The 24,930-nt window shown below is 37.0% G+C and overlaps 1 protein-coding gene across 1 annotated transcript in view; it reads right to left on the minus strand.

The window, feature by feature from the left end:
* Positions 1-1,138, minus strand: part of LOC306856688 (contactin-associated protein-like 5) — a gene marked incomplete at both ends in the record, with an annotated part of 70,437 nt that extends 69,299 nt beyond the window's left edge. Inside the window, one exon of the mRNA XM_079396085.1 lies at positions 1,060-1,138. Coding sequence (XP_079252211.1) covers positions 1,060-1,138 — 79 coding nt within the window. The remainder of the gene's footprint in view (positions 1-1,059) is intronic.
* Between the last annotated feature and the right edge of the window lie 23,792 nt (positions 1,139-24,930).

A 24,930-nucleotide genomic window follows, 5' to 3' on the forward strand; every position in this document is an offset into this window, starting at 1 on the left:
CACAGGTATAGCAAAACCTGTGCACACACATCTTGTAATATAGCTTTTACTAGTTTTTCACCCTAATATAATGGGAATTTTCCAATTATTCTATAGGCTTGCAATTCTATCGTTTACTGAGCTAATATTATTTTTTGTCCTTACTCTCACATGCACACTAGAATGCACAATTTGGTAGTTTTCCCTAGTTTAGGTGATTTCAGGTTTAAATATTCTCGAGAGGACTTAGTCAACACCTGACCCACTCACTGCATCCTTTCGGTATCTGAGGCTATTCGATCGCGGCAGATCTTCACAGGCATCGCCAGCGGTTTTTTTTTTTTTTTTTTTTTTCCTGTAGCACTCCTCCCATCTCTCGTATTTGCTTCCAAACAGATTAAATGAAATGGTAAATGAGAACAAGAAACTCAGCGCGTGACTTTTCAAGAAGCGCCTTACACGTGTATGTGTGCGCGCGCGAGAGAGATCAAAGATGAAAAACGAGTATATTTCACAATCTGTTTTTGCTGTCAAAAGAATAGTTTTCTTTCTTTTCTCTTTTGACGTGATTATTTCTGTATCTTTATTGAATAACCGACTCAGCTCTCCAGAGGGTTCACGACATTTCTGTGTGAGCATAGACCAGTTGTGATAACATATATGGCCTTAAACACACCCCACATTTAAAGTTAGCATATTTATTTGTGTATACAATTATACACAGTTTTAGCGAAGATGGGACTTTTAACTGCAGATTTCAGTGAAGGCATTTAAAGCGTGATTTCAAACAATGTCGAGTCACTTCAAAAAGCCACAATGGTCTTAGAGAAGTTATCTAATGCTATACAAAACTCATAATCATAATACATAACAGACACAATGAATGTTAATTAATTAATACTTAATAAATAAACGGCACTGCAATTTTCGTATAGGCTGCTTAAAAGCTGCTTTTTAATTCAGTGAGCAGCCTGACTGGATTTCTTCAGGTCTCTCATATTTGTACGTTTTTAGATTATGTTTAATACAACGACATATTGTTTCTCAGTTGTATTTGACAGAATAAATCAATGGACTTACAGTTACTCGCCGATAAAACTGAAGTTAACGCGCTTAACGTCGTGAGGAGAAGAATTCCAATGCCGTTGTGGAATCTCATATTGGGAAAAGTGCTCTGCTCCACACTTCTGAGGTACCTCCGACCGTTAAAACCGTTAGGGAAAACGCCTTAAGTCTCGTGAAGGTAGCACCTGGACTCCCGCCACAATGAGGTGCAACCACGAATGTGCGCGCGCCTCCCGCCGTTTCCTCAGATCCAAGGACTGAAGGACTGATCCCAACACTCGCGCGCGCTCTGTTTGATGCTCTCCCTCTCTCTCTCTCTCTCTCTCTCGCTCTCTCTCTCTCTCTCTGGATCAGTGCTGATCTCAGTCACAGTTTACTATGGGCTTGAGGATACAAGTGGCACGCTCTCGATTTCAGGACCACGGAGAGCTCCACAAAGGAAAGATAGGGGGAGAGTGAGGACAATAGCAACTCTTTTTGCATTTCCTTTAGTTTTTCAGAGATGCTTGCATTAGAAAGCCAGAATTTTAATACAATAAAGCAACATCAGTCGGCTACTCACTCACATTACTGTAACACGTGCACATATGATTATATACACAATTTTTACTTGAATAAACAATAAAATGTTGCAACTGACCCCAACAGGGGACGTTTGCAACAGTCCACAGGGGCAGTTGCAACATTCATTAAAATATAATTAAAACCATTCTTAAATATCATTTTGCAGTTTCTTTATTTTATTTGTGCATAGATATAGTCTTTAATAAGTTAAATTGTCTGTATAAAAACAAAGAATAGAAAATGAAAAAAAAAGTAACAACCTTGTCTTGGTTAATTATTACAATACATTTGAACTACAAAATATTAATTTAATCAGAATCAAGACACTAAAATTTAATAATAGCCTACTTCTGTTAACATCTGTGAAAGTCCAGTTGCATGAACTTAGTCACTGTATTAAGGACTAGTTTGACCAACTAGCAGTTAACCAAGTGTATCAATGTTGTGGTAAGGGACAGCATGTTGGGACGATTGCAACAGCATGTTGCAACTGTCCCTAACCTTGACAGCCATGATAACTCGGTATAATAGCTTGACACAATATCTTCATTCTAGCATTCTATGTCTATATTCTAGCTATGTCTATTAGAAGCTAAGAAAGCACAGATATAAATCATCAAAAATCAAATTATTAAAAAAAATACTATCATCACTGTAGCTCATTCCTGATTGAAGAAATAAACCACGTTGTAACCGTCCACACTCTCCCCATCATATATAACATACAGTATATGATAGCATATGGCTTTTATATTTTAGGAAGGTGGACCCTCACAAAATCATTACAATTTGGACCGGCATGTGGATTTAGGTAGCATGCCTCCTAATGAAACCCAGATAAAAGCTTTATCTTCTTTCACTGTGTCCAAATGCACGTACTTCCCCACTATATAAATTGCAAAAAGAACAACTTCAAAGTACTAGAATGTCCAAAAATCCAAAATTGATAAAATAGCGATACCTGTATGACAAGCTGAAGTGCAGGAGCCTCCAACCCTGCTCCTGGAGAGCTACAGTCCTGCAGATTTCAATGGCAGAGAACTATAGAGTCCAGGAAAGAACAAATTCTGTTCAGCTAGTTTTACTGAATGCAAGTGATATTTTGAAGCCACGACAACATTTTGTCGAGATAACGGCAATCTTATGTTGTGGACTCAAGCCTTATCTCGTGGCTGCATTTCTTTTAAGCAAAAAACATTAAAATTCAGTTAGGCCATGATTAATACAACTGTGTATGCAATTTATATTATTTATGGCCTATGTCTAAGAAGAGCATTCTCATTTATTGGTGGATTTTCCTTGTGTTTGCTGAGATCAGATGTTTAACTAAAGCTGGATTGCATCCACAAGGATGTCAGGCAAGTCAAAACATTTTCATAGTGGCAACGACCCTTATGACAATTATTAATGACTGTTACATATGATTGCCTCCAGATATTTAAGGGCAATCAATCACAAAACCTATTTGTCAGAATTTTATTGAACTCACCCTAAATGAACTGGTTTAAATCATCTATATGTCATCACAATAATAAATGTTTGAAAATATATTACAATAGAAAGCAATTCTTTGAATTGTAATAATATCTCACAATATTTTACTGCATTTTTGATCAAATAAATGCAACCTTGGAGAGCACAAGTTATTTTCCCCCTAAAACAATAAAATATGTAATTATAAATGTTTGACTTGTAATCCAGTGTTCATATATCTATAATACAAGCCATTTTTATGGTTCAGATCTTTGTTTGGCTGGTGTTGAGCAGGTGCTAACAGATCGTTGGAGTGATATTGAGAGTTCCTTCATGTCAGAGAGTGAATTGAAATCACCATGACATATTGGTACGCCAAGGGAGTACCCTGTGTGTGTGTGTGATGGGAAAACATGAGCTTCAGACTGAGTAAATATCTGAAGGACATGTTTGTTTGATCCTTTCCAGAGTAAAGAGCAGCAAGGATATGAACACAACTTTCTAATGCACTGTCTCTGTCTTTCTTTTTCTCACGCATGCTGTCTGCGTGTCTCATTAAAATAGGTCTGCCCTACTGAACTCCCGCTGAGGAGCTTGAGTAGAGGGCGATTTGGCTGTGTGGGAGAAATGCCATGAGACATCCACTCCATGCTGGAGTTCAATTCACTTCAATATTGCAGAAACAGAAGTGAGGAAATTAAGTAGATAAAATCTGATGACACATGAAAGGCCTGATTCATGTCTTTATTACATGTCTATCTTTTGTTTATATTGCTTTTTAAACTGACCACTTTTCACCAGTTGGATATAGTTACACCCACAGACCATTCATTCTCACTAAACAGCTGACACATATCGCATACATAAACAGCTCAGAGTCTGACTACACCTCTACTGATTTTTGAGCGTGAACTGAAGATTCAAGATTAGATGTACAGATGAAGAACACCGTAGGATCTGCTAATGAAGAAGTTTGGTTTGGCTGACAGCTTGCGGTGACAGTATCTTTAGAAGAGTGTATGAATAAGTAGGCATTGAATTACAATGATTGAGTCTATATAAATATGCCACTGTCTGACCTTTCAATCCATATGCACTCTTGATAAAACTTGTGTATTGCGTCTAATCAAAAGTGAATATCCTACAATTCAAAGAAGAAAGCAAAGAGGAGATCAAAGGCACATCAGATCAAAGAGACGCATTTAAGATGTCACACAGTTGATGGCAGCACTTCTGACTTGACTGGAGAAAAGAAAAAGAAAAGAAAAGATATGTATTCTGTAAATAAGCCACAAGGAAGTTATACATTTTAGACAAATATTAGAACTGGGTAGAACAATATTTGAGAATAATTTAGCTAAAAAAGTGCAATTATACCTCTGGTTATGAAACCAAATGTATGAGTAATTTCATGCAGCAAAATTGTGGTGTTTACAATGACTGCTAGTTCAAATAATGTGTATTTGAACCACCATATTCACCCTCACGATCTCTCTATTATCTACCACAGGTTAACAGCTGGTGTGGAGATGGAATTCATTTAACTTTACATAACCTCTATCCGCAGTGGGTCTTCAGTTTCCTATAAGGTAAAGTAAGTGTGAACTTCTCAAGGCTCTGTAGAATGAACTGAAGGGCACTGGGCAAGACAAGTCTCCCGAGGGACTCTGGGGTAATTCAGAGTAAATGAAGAGAAATGAAGCGTACCCTTTAAGCTGCAAACAATCTCTCCTCTCCTTTATTTTTTAGCATAATCTGCCTTCTCATCTCCACTGCCCTTCACTCAATGGCGGACATGGGAATCGTTTCCACTGATGAGAAAAAGCAAGAACTCTGCCGCCCTCCACCTCTCCAATTAATTTTCAGAAAGCTTGATGTGATAAGGCAAGTGATGATTTACACAATTTCAAATAAATGCTGGTATTTTTAACGTTTAAAGAATCCTGAAAATATATAAATATTAGAGAAATATTAAGCAGCATAATGTTCAGCATTAATTAGAAATGTTTCTTAAGCACCGAATCAGCATATTAGAATGATTTCTGATGGATTATGTGACACTAAATACTGAAGTAATGATACTGAAAACAGGAATAAATTACATTTTAAAATATTAACACAGAAAACAGCTATTTTAAATAAAAACTCATGCACTCTATATCTATGCATTGCATTTCAGTAGGCTTGTAATGTAGAAATAAACACTTTACAGTCAAGTTTGGAGTTTAATTAATTGAACGAATCAACCAATTTTAAGAGGAATTGTGATGTTTTAGTGTTTAGTTAATCGTTTACTCCAACCAGTCCTTTTAAAACACAGAGACACACAATAAGTGTAGAGGACTGTAATATTGCTACAGCATTTAAGTACTTACATAATACATTTAGAAGTTACACATAGAGAAAGTATTGAATAAAGTGCAAAAATATATTTTAGATATGGTGGGGTGATGAAAGTAGGGCAGAGAATATAATATCTAAATATACTCATATAAACACACATTTATTACTGATAGTGTGTGATAGCAAGCAATAGATTATTACACACTGTCTCTTAAACTATGATCTTGATATATTGCTGGCTGCTTTAAAAGAAAAAAGGTTGAGGTTTTGCTGATTAACCTAATACAGTTGAGTGCCTTCTAGTAGATGTTGAAACTATACTATATAGTTCTTAATAGGATTTTTATGAATTTATAGCTTTTCAAAATGTCCTTTATATAATAGCAGGTTAAACCACAGCCTGATTTTGAACATTTGTAACTTGTACTCTGCATCATTGTGTTTTTGTGGCAGTCCGCATTGGTGCAAGTTAATGTGCTTTTGTAATATTCTGACAAGATCTTATAAAACATTTAAGATGAAGTTGTTTCCTTGGGTGAAACTGACTTGGACATTTTTGGCATGTTTCTGCTGTCTTTGACCTCATAGCTCAGGATAGTGGCTAGTGAAAGGCTTGGGACTTTGTATGCTCTTGTAGTGTCAGCGATGCCATGATGTAAATGTTCCTCTGCTCCAGAGAGAGTCACATGACAGCTCATGATGAGGAAAAGATGGCACATTTAAGATCACAAACGTCCATTTTCCCCAGATATTATAGACCTTGTTTTATGGAAGCAGTGTGAAGCTCTTCCAAATTCAGCTTGATTATTTCACCTTCAGTCAACTTGAGGAACGTTGTAATGGATTATGAGCATATATTGTATTTGAAGGGATGCTGCAGTGTTACAAAGTGTGTTTTGTGAGCTTAACTTTAAAGTGGGAAATAAGTGCTGTTTTTATGATATTAATGAATCTGCTTTATTCCACATTATATATTTACCCCTCCCTCCCCAGCAATGTGTAGGATGTTTCTGCATATATTTAAACTCTCTAGAATACTAAATTCCCTCTCTCTGGGAGTTTCAGCTGTTACTCTGCTTGATGTAAAGGTTATCTTGACGGAGCAGCAGACATTTTCAGCGCCTCCATGAAAGTCTCAACATGTCTCATTCGTGCCTTCATGCAGAGCATCGTCTGGTCTGCATATTATTAAACCCCCTTAGCATTTCTAAACTAAGCTTGAGCTAATGAAAGCCTGCGAAACAGGTGCATTCTAATGGCATATTTCCTATGCTGTTCCCATGGAGATCTCAAAGCAAACATTTATAGTACAATGATGAGATCTGATGTCTGAAGTATTTTGTTTGTATCTTATTCTAGCATTTGTAGAACTAGACTCAAGTAAATTAGTCAGTCTTGCACAAACCATTAAACTACCTCTGCAAAATGTCTCAGGCTATACAATAACTAGACAATACAGAATGCTTCCTAGCTTAGAAATGCACTTATAATTGCCAAATAATGCACTGAAATATGAAATGCAAGATCAGTGGGCATTTTTTATTCCTCATGTCAAGAATTTGAAAGGGATAGCTCACCCAAAAATTGCATTTTTCTGCCTTTATTGACTCGCCCTCATGTCGCTCAAAACATACACTATAAGAAATAAAGGTGCTTTGATGGCATTTTGGTTCCATGAAGAACCTTTTACCATTCACAGAATCTTTCCATACCACAAAAGATCTTAATGGGGGAAAAATGTTATTCAGATTAAGCTAACATCAGTTTATCTTAGTTACTCAAACTAAGAGGAAAGCTAAGTGTCTATTTACACTATAAGTGCAAATAGCCCACCTTGTTGGCAGAGGCTATTTACACTAACTCCACCCACCAATGTGTGATTGGGCTAGTCTAAACTACAAAAGACACTTGTTGCACATGAGTTCTGGTGGAGTCGATGGAAAAGTTAATGATTTTTATGGGATCGACCCGAGTTCGAATTTGCCTTTTGCCAAACTTTTTTTTTCTCTGCCTTTTCAAATCTCATTTCACATCAATACAAATGAACAAAATAATAAAAAAGTTGAAAATAAAGTATCGGGTAGGGTAAGGGTAGGGAAGGCTTTATTGTCCCAATAAGGTGGCATCCATTTAATAATTAAAATTAAAATTATAATTTACACTCAATATGTTATTATTGAATACTTTTTCAAATATAATGTACAATACTGAGGTGCAGATGATTGCACTATTTGCAATAAGTAGTATATATAGCAGAAAATCCTGCTATTTTAATGTAGTGTAAATAGAATCTTATATATTTGCACTTAGTGTAAATAGATTCCATTGCTATTTACCCTTAGTGTACCATTTATCAAAAAAAAAAAAAAAAAAAAAGCTATTTTCACAAAAAAAAAATAAAAAAACACAAAAAAGTGTTTTCAAAGTAATATTCATTGAGAGGTTCATGGGAAATCCAACATGGATCATATATGTTTAGACTGTTGATTCCTAAACCCTGGAAACAAGTCAGAATTTTTAAATTTCCCAAAGTCAATGTTTTCTTTTCAATTGGATTTTGGTTGAATGCCTGAACAAAGGACTATGATTAAAAGAAGCTAAAGATATTTTCATGTTTCATCCAACAACAGAAAATGCATCAGTATTTCCCCAATTGTAATTATTATTTTTTGTCTTGAAAAACAAAAAACAAATAAGAATACAGAGGTTGTTGAGGATATCATCAGGTGAGCAGGTAAACTTAAGTCCACTTTTACAGCTTCGTTTTGTTTACTATTCTGAACTTTCAACTTGTAGATTATAAATAACGATTAAAAGAGTTGTCTGTGATTAATGGGGGTGAACTGAAGTTGTATGACTGTAGTGTAGTTTGTTCATAGCCTAACTGTAGCTTTTTGCTTGTGCCAATTTGTATTCAGGCTTCAAAACACAAAATAAAATATTCTGAAGAATGATGTTAGTCAGTGCGTCTCAGTGTTGTTCTGAACCCCACTGATTTTCATTGTATGGATAAAAAACACTGATGCATTTTTCAATCATCTTCATTTGTGTTCCGCATAGGAGTTAGTAAAAGATCACATGATTTTCATTTTAGTGTGAGCTATCCTTGTAATGTTGTTGAAAGCTTGCTTTACAAAGATAAAACATAACTGAATATGACCATATGATGCACAGCTATGACCTTCAGATCCATTGTTTTAGATTTTAGCCTTTAAAAAAGGGTTGAAGACGATGAAAAATAAATAAGTCTGATAAATCAATGAGGATACTCATTCAATTATTTATCCAGTATACTATTTCTACATTTGTGTCTTTTGGATCTTTTTTGCATCCAAGGGCTATCTTCTCATCAAAAATTGATGGCTGAGAATATATTTTTTTCCATATTTTCATTATCTGCAATCTTTAACAAGTGTATCGATCCGTTCCCCTTCCTCTTCTACCTGCCCGGCTGAGCTGCGTGTGGTATTGGGTGTCTGGACATGGAGCCCAGGTAGCGCCAAATTAGACGGTAAAACCTCACACACACACACAACACGATTTTGCATTCAGACACAGAAAATGATCCTATGGTGTAAATCCTGCCTCCTGTTAGTCTCTTTAGGGTGTGTGTTTTTGGTGGAGACGTGAATTTAGCTCACCTGCAATGCTCGCTGTGAAACAGGTGTTTAGAGGAGGCTTGTCTTTCAAAGGAAGGACAATAAGTCAGTTTGAATGTGCTGGAATATAAGGAGATAGAAAGAAGGAACGAAAGCTGCGTCAGTCAGCAGTGATAAGCCGATAAACCACTCATCTCCAGAGAGCACTTACTCATGAGACTTACTCATTCTTGGGAGATCATACACACGTGTATAATTGAGTGCGTGTGTGTGTGTGTGAGCGAGAAAGAGGCGGTGTTGAGTGGGCGAGGGGACATGTGCTTGGGTGAATGCTTTAGACACTTTCAGACTATAAGAAACATGACAGCATTTTCTCGTCCTGTCACAGGCTTTTCTATGTGTGTGTGTCTTATACCTTTAGTTGGCGTACGTTTCTCTCTCTCTTCTTGAGTCTGTAATCTACAGCTATAGAGTTTCCTGCAGAAGATGAAAGAAAGTCAATATGGAGTCAAAGATATACAGCCATCGCTAATGGAGTCAGGCAAAGAAAATGGCAGATATATACACGGCTGCTGATGTGGCAGATGATCAAGAATGAACACTTCTCTGTTGAAAAGACTTGCATATGAGTTTTAAATGATGCATGTTGTAGGTGCCACTTTAAAGGTTTTCAACTTGCTTAAACGGTAATCTTTCCCACAAAACGGTTGACATTTGGTCATTATTGATGATTTAGACCAGCACTAACTAGCTTAAACATTTACATTAATTAATTTTGCAGCAGCTTATAGTTATTCAGAAGTAAGGAATATCACAAAGCAATTTATCATAAAACAATATTTTTAATCAAGCACCATCTGAAGTAGTACACAGGCTAAACAAGTGAATTACTGCATTTCTTTCTTTCTTCCTTTATTAATTTTTTTTGAGTGTATTGATCAGCATTTTACATGGTAAATCAATTACGATTTTTTTTACCCTCGCCAATATCTTGCATGGATATTGTTACATATGAAATTATATATATTTTTGGCATCCGATTTGGACCGTTTTCAGAAATGGTTCTAAATCCAATATGTATCTGATATCTTGGCATTTGACCTGCTACGTCTAAACACTCATATCTGATTCTTCTCTTATTCATGATATTTTTTTGTCATTGTTACATGACTACTTGTTTTTGTGTTTATCTTTAAAAGGAGAAAAAACTCACTGCCTTCTGCTGTACTATGATGTTTCATTGACTTCCTAGAATGTTTCTAAGAGACAGGAAGGACATGAGGAGATGATCTATCTATCTATCTATCTATCTATCTATCTATCTATCTATCTATCTATCTATCTATCTATCTGTCTATCTGTCTATCTGTCTGTCTGTCTGTCTGTCTGTCTGTCTGTCTGTCTGTCTATCTATCTATTGAATAGATACAAAGAAGATTATTAACTTCACAAACCACTTAAACTATTCTAACACACACACACACACACACACAAACAGTTTGGTAAATAAGACGAGGTTTAAAGCTGAAGGAGAAAATAATAAAAACACAAAGTTATGGAAATATTTGATATGAAGCAGATCCTCAGGATGAAGGAAACATTAGTTTCTTTTTGTTTAAAGATTTATTTTTGCCATTTTTTTGCCTTTAATTTGATAGGTCAGGAAGCGAAGTGGGAGAGAGAGATAGAAGACAGGATCAGGAAAGTTCCACGAGCCAGGAATCGAACTCGGGACACCTAAAGTGCAACAGTGCTGTATGTCGATGTGTAGCCCTCGAGGCTATCGATGCTGAAGAAACATTAGTCTCTTAGTTCAAATGCACCTTTGTAAAAAGAATTAGATTAATATTTGAATTAATAAGACTAAGGATGAGTTTTACTATACGCTTGTGCCAGCACAAACCGTCTTTTTGCGTTAAAATTGTACTGTTAGGTTTTACTAAAGACGCGCAGTGAAGAATTAGCGCTGGACACAGTTATTTTTGTGCCTGACCTTATAAAAGATGTAGGAGTTTCCCTTTGAGACACAATAGACACAATTCCCTTTGAATCACGCAATGAGATTTACTAACGTTTGCACTCATCATATTACTGGTATTTGCATCATTAACACCCCAAAAAAGCATGTCTTAAACTGTTTTGCGCCTGAAATGGCTGCAATTATTGTTGCTAGGAGAAGGCACAGAGAGCACGTGGTAGAAGGGAGAGGATTTTTTCCACACATATTAATCTATTTGGAATACCAGAAGAACACATGATGTGAACAAGCCATGTTATTTTTAATTTGCTTCAGGAAATTAAAGATGGCTTGGAACCCTCAACTAGGAGTCACACAATACCAGGTGTATCAAAACTTCTTGCAACCCTATATTTTTTGGCCTCCGGTCTGTTTCAACTTACTATGTCTTATTTATTCTTTATTTGCGAAAATGCTAATTTGCACTGGGTGCTCGGTATATTGGTATCTTGCAATATGTAAATAAGATGATGTGTCTGTGTTCTTTAATTTGCCTTATGTTAGTAAATCCCCCGTAGAAATTTCCATGCCCAACGGTGCTGTTTTGGAATTGCACTCTTGCACTAATTTGCCCCGTTTAGTAAAACCGGCCATAAGTATGATATTTGTATGTCACGTCCATTTGAACGAGAGTCCTGATGCAGTTTGTTGACACTTCGGTTGATCTTTGCAGAAGTATTGTTTGATGCAGAAGGTCTTTGATGAGTGGTGGACAAGGTCTAGCATACAATCCTAATTCCAGAAAAGTTGGGATGTTTTGTAAAATGTAATAAAATCGAGAATCTGTGATTTGTTAATTCTCTTTAACTTTTACTTAATTGACAAAAGTACAAAGAAAAGATTGCAAATGTTTTCGCTGACCAATTTAAAAGTATTTTTGTAAATAAAAACAAATTTTGATTTTGTTGGCTGTAACACACTCCAAAAAAGTTGGAACAGAGGCAAAATAAAAGTGAAAAGGTTACAGAATATCTAAATTAAACTGTTTTGAAACAGTTCACAGTAAGCAGGTGAATGGGTAATAGGTGAGGGTATCATGTTTGGGTATAAAAGGGGCATCTCTGTCTTTGCGAGCAAAGCTGGATCATTGCTTATCTCTTTGTGCCAAATTTCATGAGAGAATTGCCAAACAAGTCAAAAATCCACATGGGCTCAGGAGTACTTAACACAGTCTGCCGCTGCATCAATAAATGCAACTTGAATCTCTGTTACTCTAGGAGAAACATATACATAAATTCTATGCAGTGATGCCGTGGGGCTCTCTGGGCCAGAGCTGATCTCAGATATTCAAAAAGACAGTGAAAATGTGTGTTGTGGTCAGATGAGTCCACATTTCATCCTGTTTCTGGGTAAAAAGGATGTTGAGTTCTCAGTCCCAAAGACCAAAGGGACCTTCCAGACTTTCATCAGATACAAAAGCAATCGTCTGTCATGCTATGGGGGCGCATCAGTGCAAACGGCATGGGTGACTGTGATGTATGCGAAGGTACCATTGACATGGAGGCATATATTGGGACTGTAAAGTGACATATACTGCAGCTAAGATGCCATCTTTCATTGGAAGTCCATGGTAATTAGATTAAGACAATACTGGGTCTCATTCTGCATGTGCTACAACAGCGTGGTTCCGTAGACACATGTGGATCTGACTGGATGTGAGCAGATCTGTCTCTTATTGAAAATATGTGGACCATCAAAACGAGAATCAGACAACAATGACTATGGACTGTTGAGCAGCTGAAGTCTTGTATCAAGTGAGACTGGGCAAAAATTTAAAAATTAGCATCCATAATTCCCAGATGATTAAAATGTGTAATTAAAAGGAAAGGTGAATTCACAGTGTTAAACATGGCTCTGTCCCAACTTTTTTGGAGTGTGTTGTAGACATCAAATTCAAAATTCCTTTATATTTATAAAACAAAATTAAGTTGATCAGTGAAAACATTGGTTATTCATTTCTTTGTACTTTAGTCAATTAAATAAATATGAAAGACAATGAACAAATAACGTATTCTTGATTTTATGGCTTTTCACAAAACGTCCCAACTTTTCTGGAATTGGGGTTTTAAATTTAGGGGTCCTTCAAAGACTTTTAGCATATGCATATTCAGAAAATTAAATTTACAGTTCCATATCTGTATGACCCGTTGCACTTCTTTCTTCCGTCCATGGCAGTAAAAGAACACATCAGCCCTGCTCTACTTTTTTTCCCCCCCTCATTCGAGAAGCCCCTTCACTTGAATATACATCACAGTAGGGAACAATAGATGCAGACTTTAAATTGCACTATATGTGAAAACACCCTAAAACTTTAATATACATATAAAATATTAAATCTAAGTATTAGGCTTCACAGTGCAAATGTGGCCTAGGTTGATCTTTAAAACAGGGTGAAACAACCCAGAACATCTAAATCCAGAGCTTACATTTTAAACCATTGTTTCATAGTGTGATACACCAGTTGAACTTAACTCATAAGTTCATACTCATTAATACCCAATATTAAATTAAGGACATTTCTGGGGTTTTATGCTTTATACTTCAGCATGAATAGTTCTTCTCTTTCTCTTTCTTTCCTCCTCCTCCTCCTCTCTTCCTTTCCAACACTCACAGTACATCAGCTTCCTGAAAGTAACACCTTTGGAATCAGCCAGGAGCAAAACAAGCAGCACACTGACAAATCCCCCCAGTTCTCCCAACATCCCATAATGCCATCTGTTAGACAGCATCTCCACTGTGATTAGGTCAGCTCCTTCTGCCTCTCATGCCTTAAGAGTGCTAATTGGATTTCTGCCAGGCAGTTTGGAGTATTTGAGAGGTAAGAGAGACAGGTAAGAGATAAAACTTTATATACTTTATCCAGAGAGGCCAGAGGACATGCTGCCTTCTATCCCCCAAGGGCTTTGGCCCTGATTTAGAGAACCAAAGCCAGAACAAGAGAGTGTATGTTCTCTTTAACCATGAGTATCAGTCCTGTTCTTTCCCTTTCCAGTGATGCAGTTTTTATTGAAGTGACATTCAGCCAAGTATGGTGACCCATACTCGGAATTCGTGCTCTGCATTTAACCCATCCAACGTGCACACACACAGCAGTGAACACACACACACCATGAACACACACCCGGAGCAGTGGGCAGCCATTTTATGCTGCAGCGCCCGGGGAGCAGTTGGGGGTTTGGTGTCTTGCTCAAGGGCACCTCAGTCGTGGTATTGAGGGTGGAGAGAGCACTGTACATTCACTCCCCCACCTACAATCCCTGCCGGCTCGAGACTCGATCAAATAAGCATGATAAGTACAGGCAAACAACAATCCAAGAAGTCTCTACATCCAGTGTTCTGGCATGAAACTCTAGATGGCTCAGTCCAATAGGTCAAATTCAGTCTGACATAATGACATCATTATCACATGGCTCAGCGGCTTTTTTTGTATCAGCAGACAATGAACTTGCTGTTCAACATTCAAATACTTGGCTATAGTGCTTACTGTAGCAATTGCAGCGTGCTTCAGAAACCCTCCACCTTCCCCTGCTCCACCTGCATAGATCTGCTATGGGGTGATTGATGTATGCTATATGGGGGTTATTGCATATATGTTATGTACAACAGCAGTATTTCTTACATGCTCACAGCAGCATGCTGTGGATGTATTGGCAGTAGCAAGTCTCAGTACTTGCTCTGCCACAGCAGCAGCAGAAAGAGCAGCGTAGCAGATCTATTCCACCAAGACCAAACACATTAACATGGTCATGTACATTACCATGTCAAACCCTCTGAGAGTTTTGACAGAAATATATTTTATGAAAATTAGGAATTTCTTGCATATTGGTTTGGCTGGTTAGAATGACCTTACTAGACTTTTTACAGTAGCATCTTTTTCTATTAGGTTTGCATATCGATTTGATTTCAAGATTGATTTTATTTTTTATTTATTAAAAGAAGACCCTTATACAGTATAATCAAAAACACCATAAAACAGTAATATTATGAAATATTATAACATTTAAAAAAACTGTTTTCTATTTGAATATATTTTAAAATATAATTTATGTCTGTAATAGCAAAGCTCAATTTTATCCAGTCCTTGTCACATGATCTTTCAAAAGTCATTCTGATATAGTTCTCAAATAAAATTTCTTATTATCAATGTTAAAAACAGTTGTGCTACTTAATATTGTAGTGTAAACTTTAAGACTTCAGGATTCTTGGATGTATAGACACTTCTAAAGAACAGCATTTATCTGAAATAGTAACAAAAGTCTTTACTGACATCTTATCAATGTAAAGCCACCCTTCATAAAATAAGTTCTTTCAAATAAATAAATAAATAAGTAAATAAATAAAATAAAAATAGAATAGAACCTGACACGTTCTTATAGTGTCAAACAGTCATTAAATAATTTTTCTGCAACTCCAGAGTCACATGATATTTGTACAGCTCAGGCGATCTGCTCAAAAAGGCTCCTTCGGACTCTGTTGGGATGAACATGTCAGAAATGTGTTAGAGGTATTTTTATTGGTTCATCAATACTAATAAATGCAACTGTTGATACTGCCTTCATCTCTAGGCACTTAACATTCTCTGAAGTGAGGCAGCATGATTGATCTGTTTTGGTAGTGTGATGCATCTAGGCTTCATTTTATCCATTATTTAAACAGGTTAAAGTATTTGTGTTGCAGTTTTTGGAGTAATGCAGAAAATCATGTTGCATTGGTATGAACACACACATTAGGATCTGTGCTTTCATGAATCCTTTAGAGCTACAGTTCATGGTTGTGCTTGTGTGGCTGCTTTGGGAATCTTTCTGTACATCTGTTTCTTTGTGGCTTTTGAGCTTTTGCTGATCAATATCAAACACTGCTGTATCAATGACAAATTCAGCGAGACCGACCACAAAACTTCGACAAAAGTGGGAAACAAAAGATGCTAAAAATGAAATAGTACATAGGCAACTGGAGAAATAAAGAGGGTTATAATGGAGCATTGTTTCAAAACTTTTATGTAATGATGATGATAACTTTAATTGTGTGTGTTGACAGTATGAACTGAGATATCACACATGCATTCAGTACTTGACACATTTAATGCTTTCTGACGGTGAGATATGGATCCTGAAACAAGGGAAATAGTTCATATCTCACAATGAATAATTTCTCACAATTGAAAGCAGATAATAATACACGTGCTTTTAATTTCATATTGTTCCTTTATAATGTTAATAGCAGGAAATTTTTTGGCAATATTCAGGTGTAGATAAGTTGCTCAATACGTACGTTATTTACAGTTCCAAACCTGTATGAGGCATTACTTTCTTCCATGGGAAACAAATGAGCACAATTTGTGAGAAACAGACCAAAAAAATTATTCAGTATCATTTTGAAAAACTACATTCTACTAGATTTGGTTGTATGGGGGGAAACCCATGTTTTTCATATTTATATATTTTTGTTCTGTTTCACCCTATAGAAAGAAGAAGGTTAAGTGTTTGGAATGAATAAAGGATAGACATTTTTTGACAGATGACAGAAACTTTTTGAGTGACCCTCAAAAAAATTAGCATACAGGATGTAGTACTGTAGTTCTAGTAGTTTGTTTGATTCAGGGAGTGAAACAGAACAAACAACACTTGTAGAAAATGTAACCATGGTTACAACAGCAAGGACAATGGATGAGAATCTTTGAGCCTAATCAGACCGTAGTGAGACATTTAAGCCAGTGTGTCCATGAAAAGAGCACTTTTCATGGTACTACTTCTCGTATCTGAAAGTGGGTATTTGTATTAGATAGCAATAGGTCATATAACAAGTTAGCAGTGCCTTTGACAGTGGAGAGAGCTTCACATACCTTACCACAGAGATAAAAACCCCATTAGCTCCTAAGGGAGGACGCTTTTCCTCACTAATCTGATCTGAGAACAAATGTCAGATGAGAAGCCAATACTGTGGTGGTCGACCACAACTGACTGGGGATCAGCTTTCACACAAACCCCGATCTGGCAAGAGAAACACAGGTGCATCCTTGATATTCAGACTGACCTCTACACTGGAGACTGGAGATATCTTGCATGTTTTATGTCTATGAATGTCTCACATTCCTTCTCAAAGTTACTGATAAACTTATTTTTTTATTGACTCACGCCTTCCCTTTTCCCTCTTTTGTAAGTTAAGCATGTAAGTATACCAGCAGCTGTAAAACACTTGTTTTATTTTGTTCAGCATTTGATCTCCTGTAAAGGTTTATGCATTAAGGTTACACAGATTCACCATATTTCTACTGATGCACCGACCGGAGAATAACTTCACATATATGCTCTTGCAAGACACAAATTACCCATCTGTCTGTCTCAGCTTTCAGCACAGGCGTGAACCTCGGCGTGAACCTTGCTCTTCAAACAGGTGAAAACAGCTTGAAAAGAAAGTTGTCTTCAAGGACAACCGTGAATATTGCCCAAAATTTCCATTACCCCATGTGATCTCCAGCCGTAACATAATGAAACGTAGCAAGCGTAATGAAAACACCTGTTAAATGCTTTTTAAAGGGATGGGAACTTGTTCAGTCTGAGATACAAAACATTTGGATCTATTCAGGATCCACTTTTGTTACTTGGATCTTACAATTTTAATTTTTGAAGGAAATTATCAAATGTATAGAAAATAATATTCAATTTGCTTCAGCCAAATGGAAACTTTCAGACTTGGCGTCAAGCGAAAGATGGAGAGAGATAACTACCATTTTCTTTGAACATACAGAGTCTGGAACATGCTGATGAAATTATTAGTAGTTCCCGTCCTAATATACATTTTTCTTCTGTGACTTTTATTAGATTTTCATCTGCTCATGATGGTTTGAAGTTCTCGTAAATGGGGTTTTCAAAATCTATCAACAGTTTGAAATATCTCAGATGCGATTTACAGATTAGGATGACGCCGAGTAGAAGCTCCATCAGAGAGGAAGAAAGAAAAACCAATGATCGACAGCCGGTGATAGCAGGATGAAGTGATAGAGGGGGTGGGGGATGTAAAGAAAGGTGGGAATGAGTGCTGAGTGCTTTTGAGAGATGGTTTGAATAATTTGAATTATAGCCGAGCACACCTATTCCTGCAAAACCCTCGTAAGCTCATAAATGGTTCCCTGATATCCACACACACAGCTGGGCTCATTAGCATGGTGTCTAGAGAGATGAGCTGGGCAGAGAACAGAGGGAGACTGATAAACATACCTGAAGCAAACAAGGACAGAATGTTGAAAAAAGGAGAGAAAAGCAGCGCTTTTGACATCAAAGCGAAGCGAGGAAGAAAAGGGCGGGCTTTTTGCAATCATTCATGTCATAGAAGTTGAGCTAAAGCTCAAGACCTTTCACATACCACTGCTGTCTCTTGCATGATACACTATGGCAGACACATGCTCTGCTGTGCAGCTCTCATGGTGTTCTGCAGGTCAGGAAATGTGCTTGGGAATGAAATCCCCTGGAGATTTTCCAGCAAGGTGAGAGTCACTTTTAAAAATCCCATGCCATGCCTCTATCCTTATTTGGCCTTGAGCAAATCACTTATAAACCACTATATGTCTCCAGGAAATCCAGGAGGCAAATAATCAGAGATTTATAATATCTGTTGTAGCATTTATTCACATGGCTGCATCTGTTGTAGGTATGATGGAGGACAGGAGAAAGCATTGAAGTCATCTCTGAATGGTATTTTGACATTTCTTGGCACGTGGCAGCCACTTACAATGGCGTTCTTTCATCTCTACTCAGGCAGTTCTGTTCGAGTTCGCAATTTGCAATTCACACCATCAGGGATGAGACTCCCAGAATGATCAGAGAGCCTCACAATATCACAGTATGTCATGCATTTGTAGCGAGGGGTATGGTTGGAAAGGAGAAACAACTGACTAGGGCATCCTGTCAATAGGGAAATATTAATACTGATCACCAACAAAGGACACTCAGGAGTGTGGTTTGAAAAAAGGAGGTCTTTAGACTTGGATAGCAAAATACAAAACTTTATTTTCACAAATCAAGCACTAATTTTAAAAACATTAACGAACAGTGGGACAAGGGCTAGAACAAGCACGAAGAACACTAAGAACCAATGGCAGGTAAGCTAGTTAATGGGCACAAGGCTCCTATATCACATAAATTTTACCACCCAGTCCCAGTGTACTAGTCTCGCACCACACATATGTAAAGTAAAGTCACACACACATAAAGAGTCCCACCAACACACACAAGGGCCAATTTGTGAAGCCTTGGCTCCTGCATCAAGAAACAAAGTTAACCAAAATAGTTTAAAAGCAAGCAGAACAAAACAACAACAACAGTCCTTACAACTAAACAATGAAATACCAAGAACCAAAATATATTTAGTTATGAAACCAGGAAAGACTGTAAACATAAAACACCTACTGTGAAGCTAAGAATCTAGCACTAAATGAAAGTAGATACTCACACATCTTCATATGAGCAAAGCAAATACAAACAAAAACTAAATACTACTTGAAGCAAGTAAAAAACAAGCAATGCAAACAAAACAAATACAAACTAAAATTTAAACAAAGCAAAATACATATAAAGCAAAAGCGCACTGAGAGCAAGCAAATATAAAGTAAACAGAAACAACAACAAAAAAAAAATTGCACAAAGCGAAACAATTATGACAAGCTAAATGTAACGGCACCGACGTGCGATGAGAGACGTGCGGATCCATTTGCAAGCTTTTATTAATAAACATAGAAAAATAACAGGCAGGGTCAAAACACCAGAAACCGAGTATGGCACGGGCAAGACACAAGAGTAATCCTAGGGCATGCGTCGGTCCTCAATCTGCGAACAATATCCAGAGGGCTTGAGAAGAGGAGTAGTCCGATAACCTGAGCAATAATCCAAACGAGGTATACACAGAGTCCGAAACGGTGAGACAAGGGTTAAAGGATTAGTTCACTTTTAAAAAAACTTTTGCTGATAATTTACTCACCCCCATGTCATCCAAGATGTCCATGTCTTTCTTTCTTCAGTCGAAAAGAAATTAAGGTTTTTGATGAAAACATTTCTCCATATAATGGACATCAATGGGACCCGAACGGTTCAAGGTCAAAATGACAGTTTCAGTGCAGCTTCAAAGGGCTTTAAACGACACCAGACGATGAATAAGGGTCTTCTCTAGCGAAACGATCGGTCATTTCAAAAATAAATAAAAAAGTTTAAGTTTTATAAGCACAAATGCTCGCCTTGCTCTGTTCTGTGATGCGCGTTCGCGACGTCACGTAATACGCAATGACGTTGAAAAGGTCACGGTTGACTTAGGCAGAAGAACGCGCATCACAGTAACCTTGAACCGTTCGGGTCCCATTGATGTCCATTATATGGAGAAATGTTTTCATCAAAAACCTTAATTTCTTTTCGACTGAAGAAAGAAAGACATGGACATCTTGGATGACATGGGGGTGAGTAAATTATCAGCAAAAGTTTTTTTTAAAAGTGAACTAATCCTTTAATCCACGATACAAGGGCAGGAAACAGGAAACGATATAAACTAAATAAACTAAACTTAGAGGACACAGAATGGCTCGGTAAGGCAGCTAACACTTGGAGAGTGCTAAACGCAGAACAATACTCGGCAGAGAGGAAGAGGAAGTCCATGGTTTAAGTAGGGTGTGTGATTGTGTGATAGTTCTCAGGTGTGAGATTGATTGTGCAATCAGCTGTATATGTGTTGTCAGTGCAATGAATGATGGGAACTGTAGTCCGTGGGTGAAGTGCAACAGTAGTGTGGTGAAAGAGTCAATATTATGGAAGGGCGACCTCTGATGGTGAGTGTACGGAAGACCATGAACCGAATTCGTGACACTAATACACTAGCGAGCTTAAGCAAAACAAGTAGGCCTATACAAGAAAACAAACATAAGACAAAATTAACACAATTTGAACAAATTTAACAATACAAAATCAACTAAACAAATACACGCTGGAGAGCAGTTTTAACACAGAAATCAGATAAGCAATGCGAATACAGGAAAAACAAATGCAGACAAAGCAGCAGTACAAAGCAATGTTGCCCCACATTAATCATTTGGGGTCTGAAGGGGTTTTGGGGCCCTGGAGAAATTCTGACATGCCCTGACATTTGTGCCTTTTTCAGTTTCTTATAAACATAAAGTCTAAAAGTCAAAGTCATAAATGTCTAAAGTCTGATTACACTGTATTCAGCACAAATTAGGCTACAATAATAGGTAATCAGCATGTATGTACAAATTTGTATTTCTGAGAAAGTAAGGTTTATGCATGCGTGGCTGGTGAATACAAGTATTTATTTTTAAACACAATGGGTCCCAAATCAGACTGTTCTTCCTAAAAAATACCATAAAATAATTTACGACATAAAAGAATATGCATCAATGGTGGTAATCCTACATACAATACCTTCAAGTTGTTGTTGTGGTAAAATCCAATCGCATGCACCCGCGAACACAAAATGACATCAACACGCCAATCAAGCATGGGATTACAGAAGGAGAACATTGAGAAAGGGAAAGGCAGCCACCAACCAACCACAATGACGATTATCTATAATGAAAGTATGAACTGAATGTTACATGAGGCCAGTACTAGTACTAACTAGTTAGCCAAACAACACATACCTGTGAGAACGGAAGGGCACGAGCAGTACCCTAAAATTCCCATTTTTATATTCCCTGAAAATATATGTTTGGCCAACTCATGCATTGCCTGTTAAAACAACAACAACAACAACAACAAAACAGTTTGTAATAGACACTGTTTGTCCCCTTTCACATTCAAGTCATCTGAAGCCACACTAAAGCTTTGAGTGAGGAACTGTCTGAAACTTTAATAGTTATTTGCAGAAAACCATGCATACATTCAGATATGCTGCATTAAGGTACATTTGACTTATTAACATTAATGATTATTAGTTATGAGGCTTAACCAATGACATTTGTCAATTTGAAAAGATGGTCCAGCATGATCCTTTTTGCACTATGTGTGACAAGTTTTTATTTCCATTCAGCAGCTGGTGGTACATCAAAATATCAGCACTCTCATAATGTGAATGTTTAATGTAATTCCTCCCACATGTGATTAAACAGCACTAATTGCTGGGTTCAGCATTTCCAGATTGTCTCTTTAAGCCTCAGCGATTGATAGAAGGGATTTAAACACCTACTTCCTACTGAAACACAGAGTTCCTCATCATTTCCACTACACTTTCCTCTGTTAGATCACATCCCAAGGGGTTCGGTGAGGGAAAGGGGAGCATTATTTACATTGTTACAGCATCTTCCTGGAATGGCTTATGAATAATGAAGTCTCTAAACACCCTGATCATTTGTCATACTCGCTGCTTGCTGATATGCATTTAATAGGCAGTCAATACAAGAGCATGTGTTCCTTTAATAATGCTTAATCAATGGAGCCTGGGCCTTTTCGACAAAACCTGATGAGGTTCTGCATCTTTGACAAGGCTTCTTAACAAGTGATTCATCAATAGCTTGATCGATCACCGTTTTACTTGATATTTTAATCAATTACTTTTCCAGGCATCCTCAATTTCTTCAGTTTCATTAAGAATGAGTCTTTAGCTTCATTATTTACTTTAATTATAAACTTGGATCGCAAGGCACCTGGAGTCAGTGCGGCATGCATTTTGCTGGCTCATCATTTGAAAATAGACTGAACTTCTGGGAAGTCCTTATTATGTTTGTCATTTTATAAAACCATTTGATACGCAATATTGGCTTTTAACTGTAAAAGCAGAACCAAAACCAATAATGAGGGTCATTCTGGGTTGCCAGAGTCAAACACAAAACATTTGATCAAAGTGTTTAGACCTTGACCATCTGTAAGCAAGTTCTTCTCTTTCCCTGTTTAGTGGAACCGTCCCATTATGGCTCTTGCTGCACTGCTAAATTTTAGGATGATGATAAGACAGAATTAGTAGGGATAAAAATAAAGTCAGATGATAAGATGACTCAGACTTTGCTATGAGATATATATATATATGTATATATTGCCTTTTGGAGATTTGCAGAGACTTTGCAATTTGCAGTATAGTGCTTATTATTCCACTTGTTCTTTTTCAAGAACATTGCTCATTTCCTCTGACAATACTTCACTTTATGCGACACCAACTTCTCTACTAAAAATGTTTTGTGGCATGTTCAAAGTTCAATCCACTTTTTTTTTTTTTTTTACTGCTTCTACAGTTTACTTAATTAAAATGAGCTAAAATACATGATTTTTTTGTCACAACATTTATTTATTTCTTTTTTGTTTGTTTGTTTGTTAATGTGTAAAACAGAAATTAACATGCCCGTTTTGTGTTGGCACTACATGAGTCAATTTTGTTGAAAACTAGACTGGTGGATTTCTAGTTCCCAGCATGGTTTGCATGATGCCAGATCAGGAGAGTACATGTTGAAACTGTAATGTGTTTCTGACTAAATGGAAAGACTTTATGTTTATTTATTTATAACACTTTATGGATATTTATTTATAACACTTTATGCGTTTTTGTGGTTACCATTGTGAATAGTGGAGCTTAGGTTGTGGGCGGCTACACACGTCATTGCATTGACAAGTCACTTCTTTCTTCCTCATCCCATGCATTATATTTAGTAAAATAAGATTTAGCATGCTAACATCAATTTATTCATCTTTCTAAGAAGAAAGTAAGTCATACAGGTTGGATTCAACATGAGATTAAGTGAATGAAGACAGAATTTGCACTTTTAGAATTACGTGGGAAAGAGTTCCCTTAAATGTATTGTTTATTGAACAAATTGTTTTTGCACCTAGACTGTCCAATCAGATTGTACTGGAGATTGAATATCATGTGCTTTTTTTTTATAGAATAGAATACACTGTTTTTAAAAAATGTAAGTAAATAAAACAAAAATGATTGGAGTGCATCTTACAAGAAAATACGATTTTAGCATTAGCATTTAATTTTTTTACTTTTTACTTGCAATTTATTTGTAAATTATTTGTGAAGTCTACTAGCAATTTTGGAGCAAAAATTGTTTCAACTTATTTTTTTTTAGCATAGAATAGAATCTTCAGTGCCACTATACTGGTGCAAGGTAATGTGGAGCAGTCTTACTGTCAACATAATGTATTTAGGCCTAAGGCTATATTTATATGACCTCATGTCATCAAGGTTAAGCACTCATTAGAGGAAATTTCCACCTTAGCAGACTGTTTTGTTTCTATCACGCTGCCCTTTGCTTCACGGGCAAGCGGCCACCACAAGGACTTACCTGTCAGTCAGGACCAGACAGGCAGAGCTGCATTGCCTCTAGAGGGGGAATCTAAATGAGGCTCCTATAAACAGCCTAACCTGTCAGGGCAGTATGACATACCCCCCACCCCCACCACCATCCAGAACCCACAACACCAGGCGGTCAGATTCAGAGCCTTGGTGTTGAGTTTTAATCAGTGCCTTAGGCCTGCATGTGATCTTGACAGACATGAGAGGCATGTGATTTATTTCTTGCCAGGCTTGTGCAAGAGCGAGGAATCATGCGAAATGATGTGAGAGATTTTGATCTGAAATAAAAGTAAATAAAAACCACTGGGGCAGGCATGTGGTTTAACTATCAAAGACTAGTTTGACAACATCTGCATCTTCTGATAAAAATACTTTTTTCTGTCAGTCTGTATTAACGGAGAGTGATGGTAGTGATGACAGCATTGAAAAGCTGCGTACCTGTTTTACCAGTTCCAAAATCTAGTGGGTTGCACTCCTGTCCACTGCTTACATAGGTTACAACTGTCTAAAACTCCATCCTAACTGAAATGGAATTGATTTGAAACACTCTCCACAGGCAGAAATGGAGTGTGCGTATGTTATCTTAAAAAATGCTTTTGATTGATT

The sequence above is a fragment of the Barbus barbus genome, assembly GCF_936440315.1.
Source record: "Barbus barbus genome assembly, chromosome: 37".
NCBI classification, from domain to species: Eukaryota; Metazoa; Chordata; class Actinopteri; order Cypriniformes; family Cyprinidae; genus Barbus; species Barbus barbus.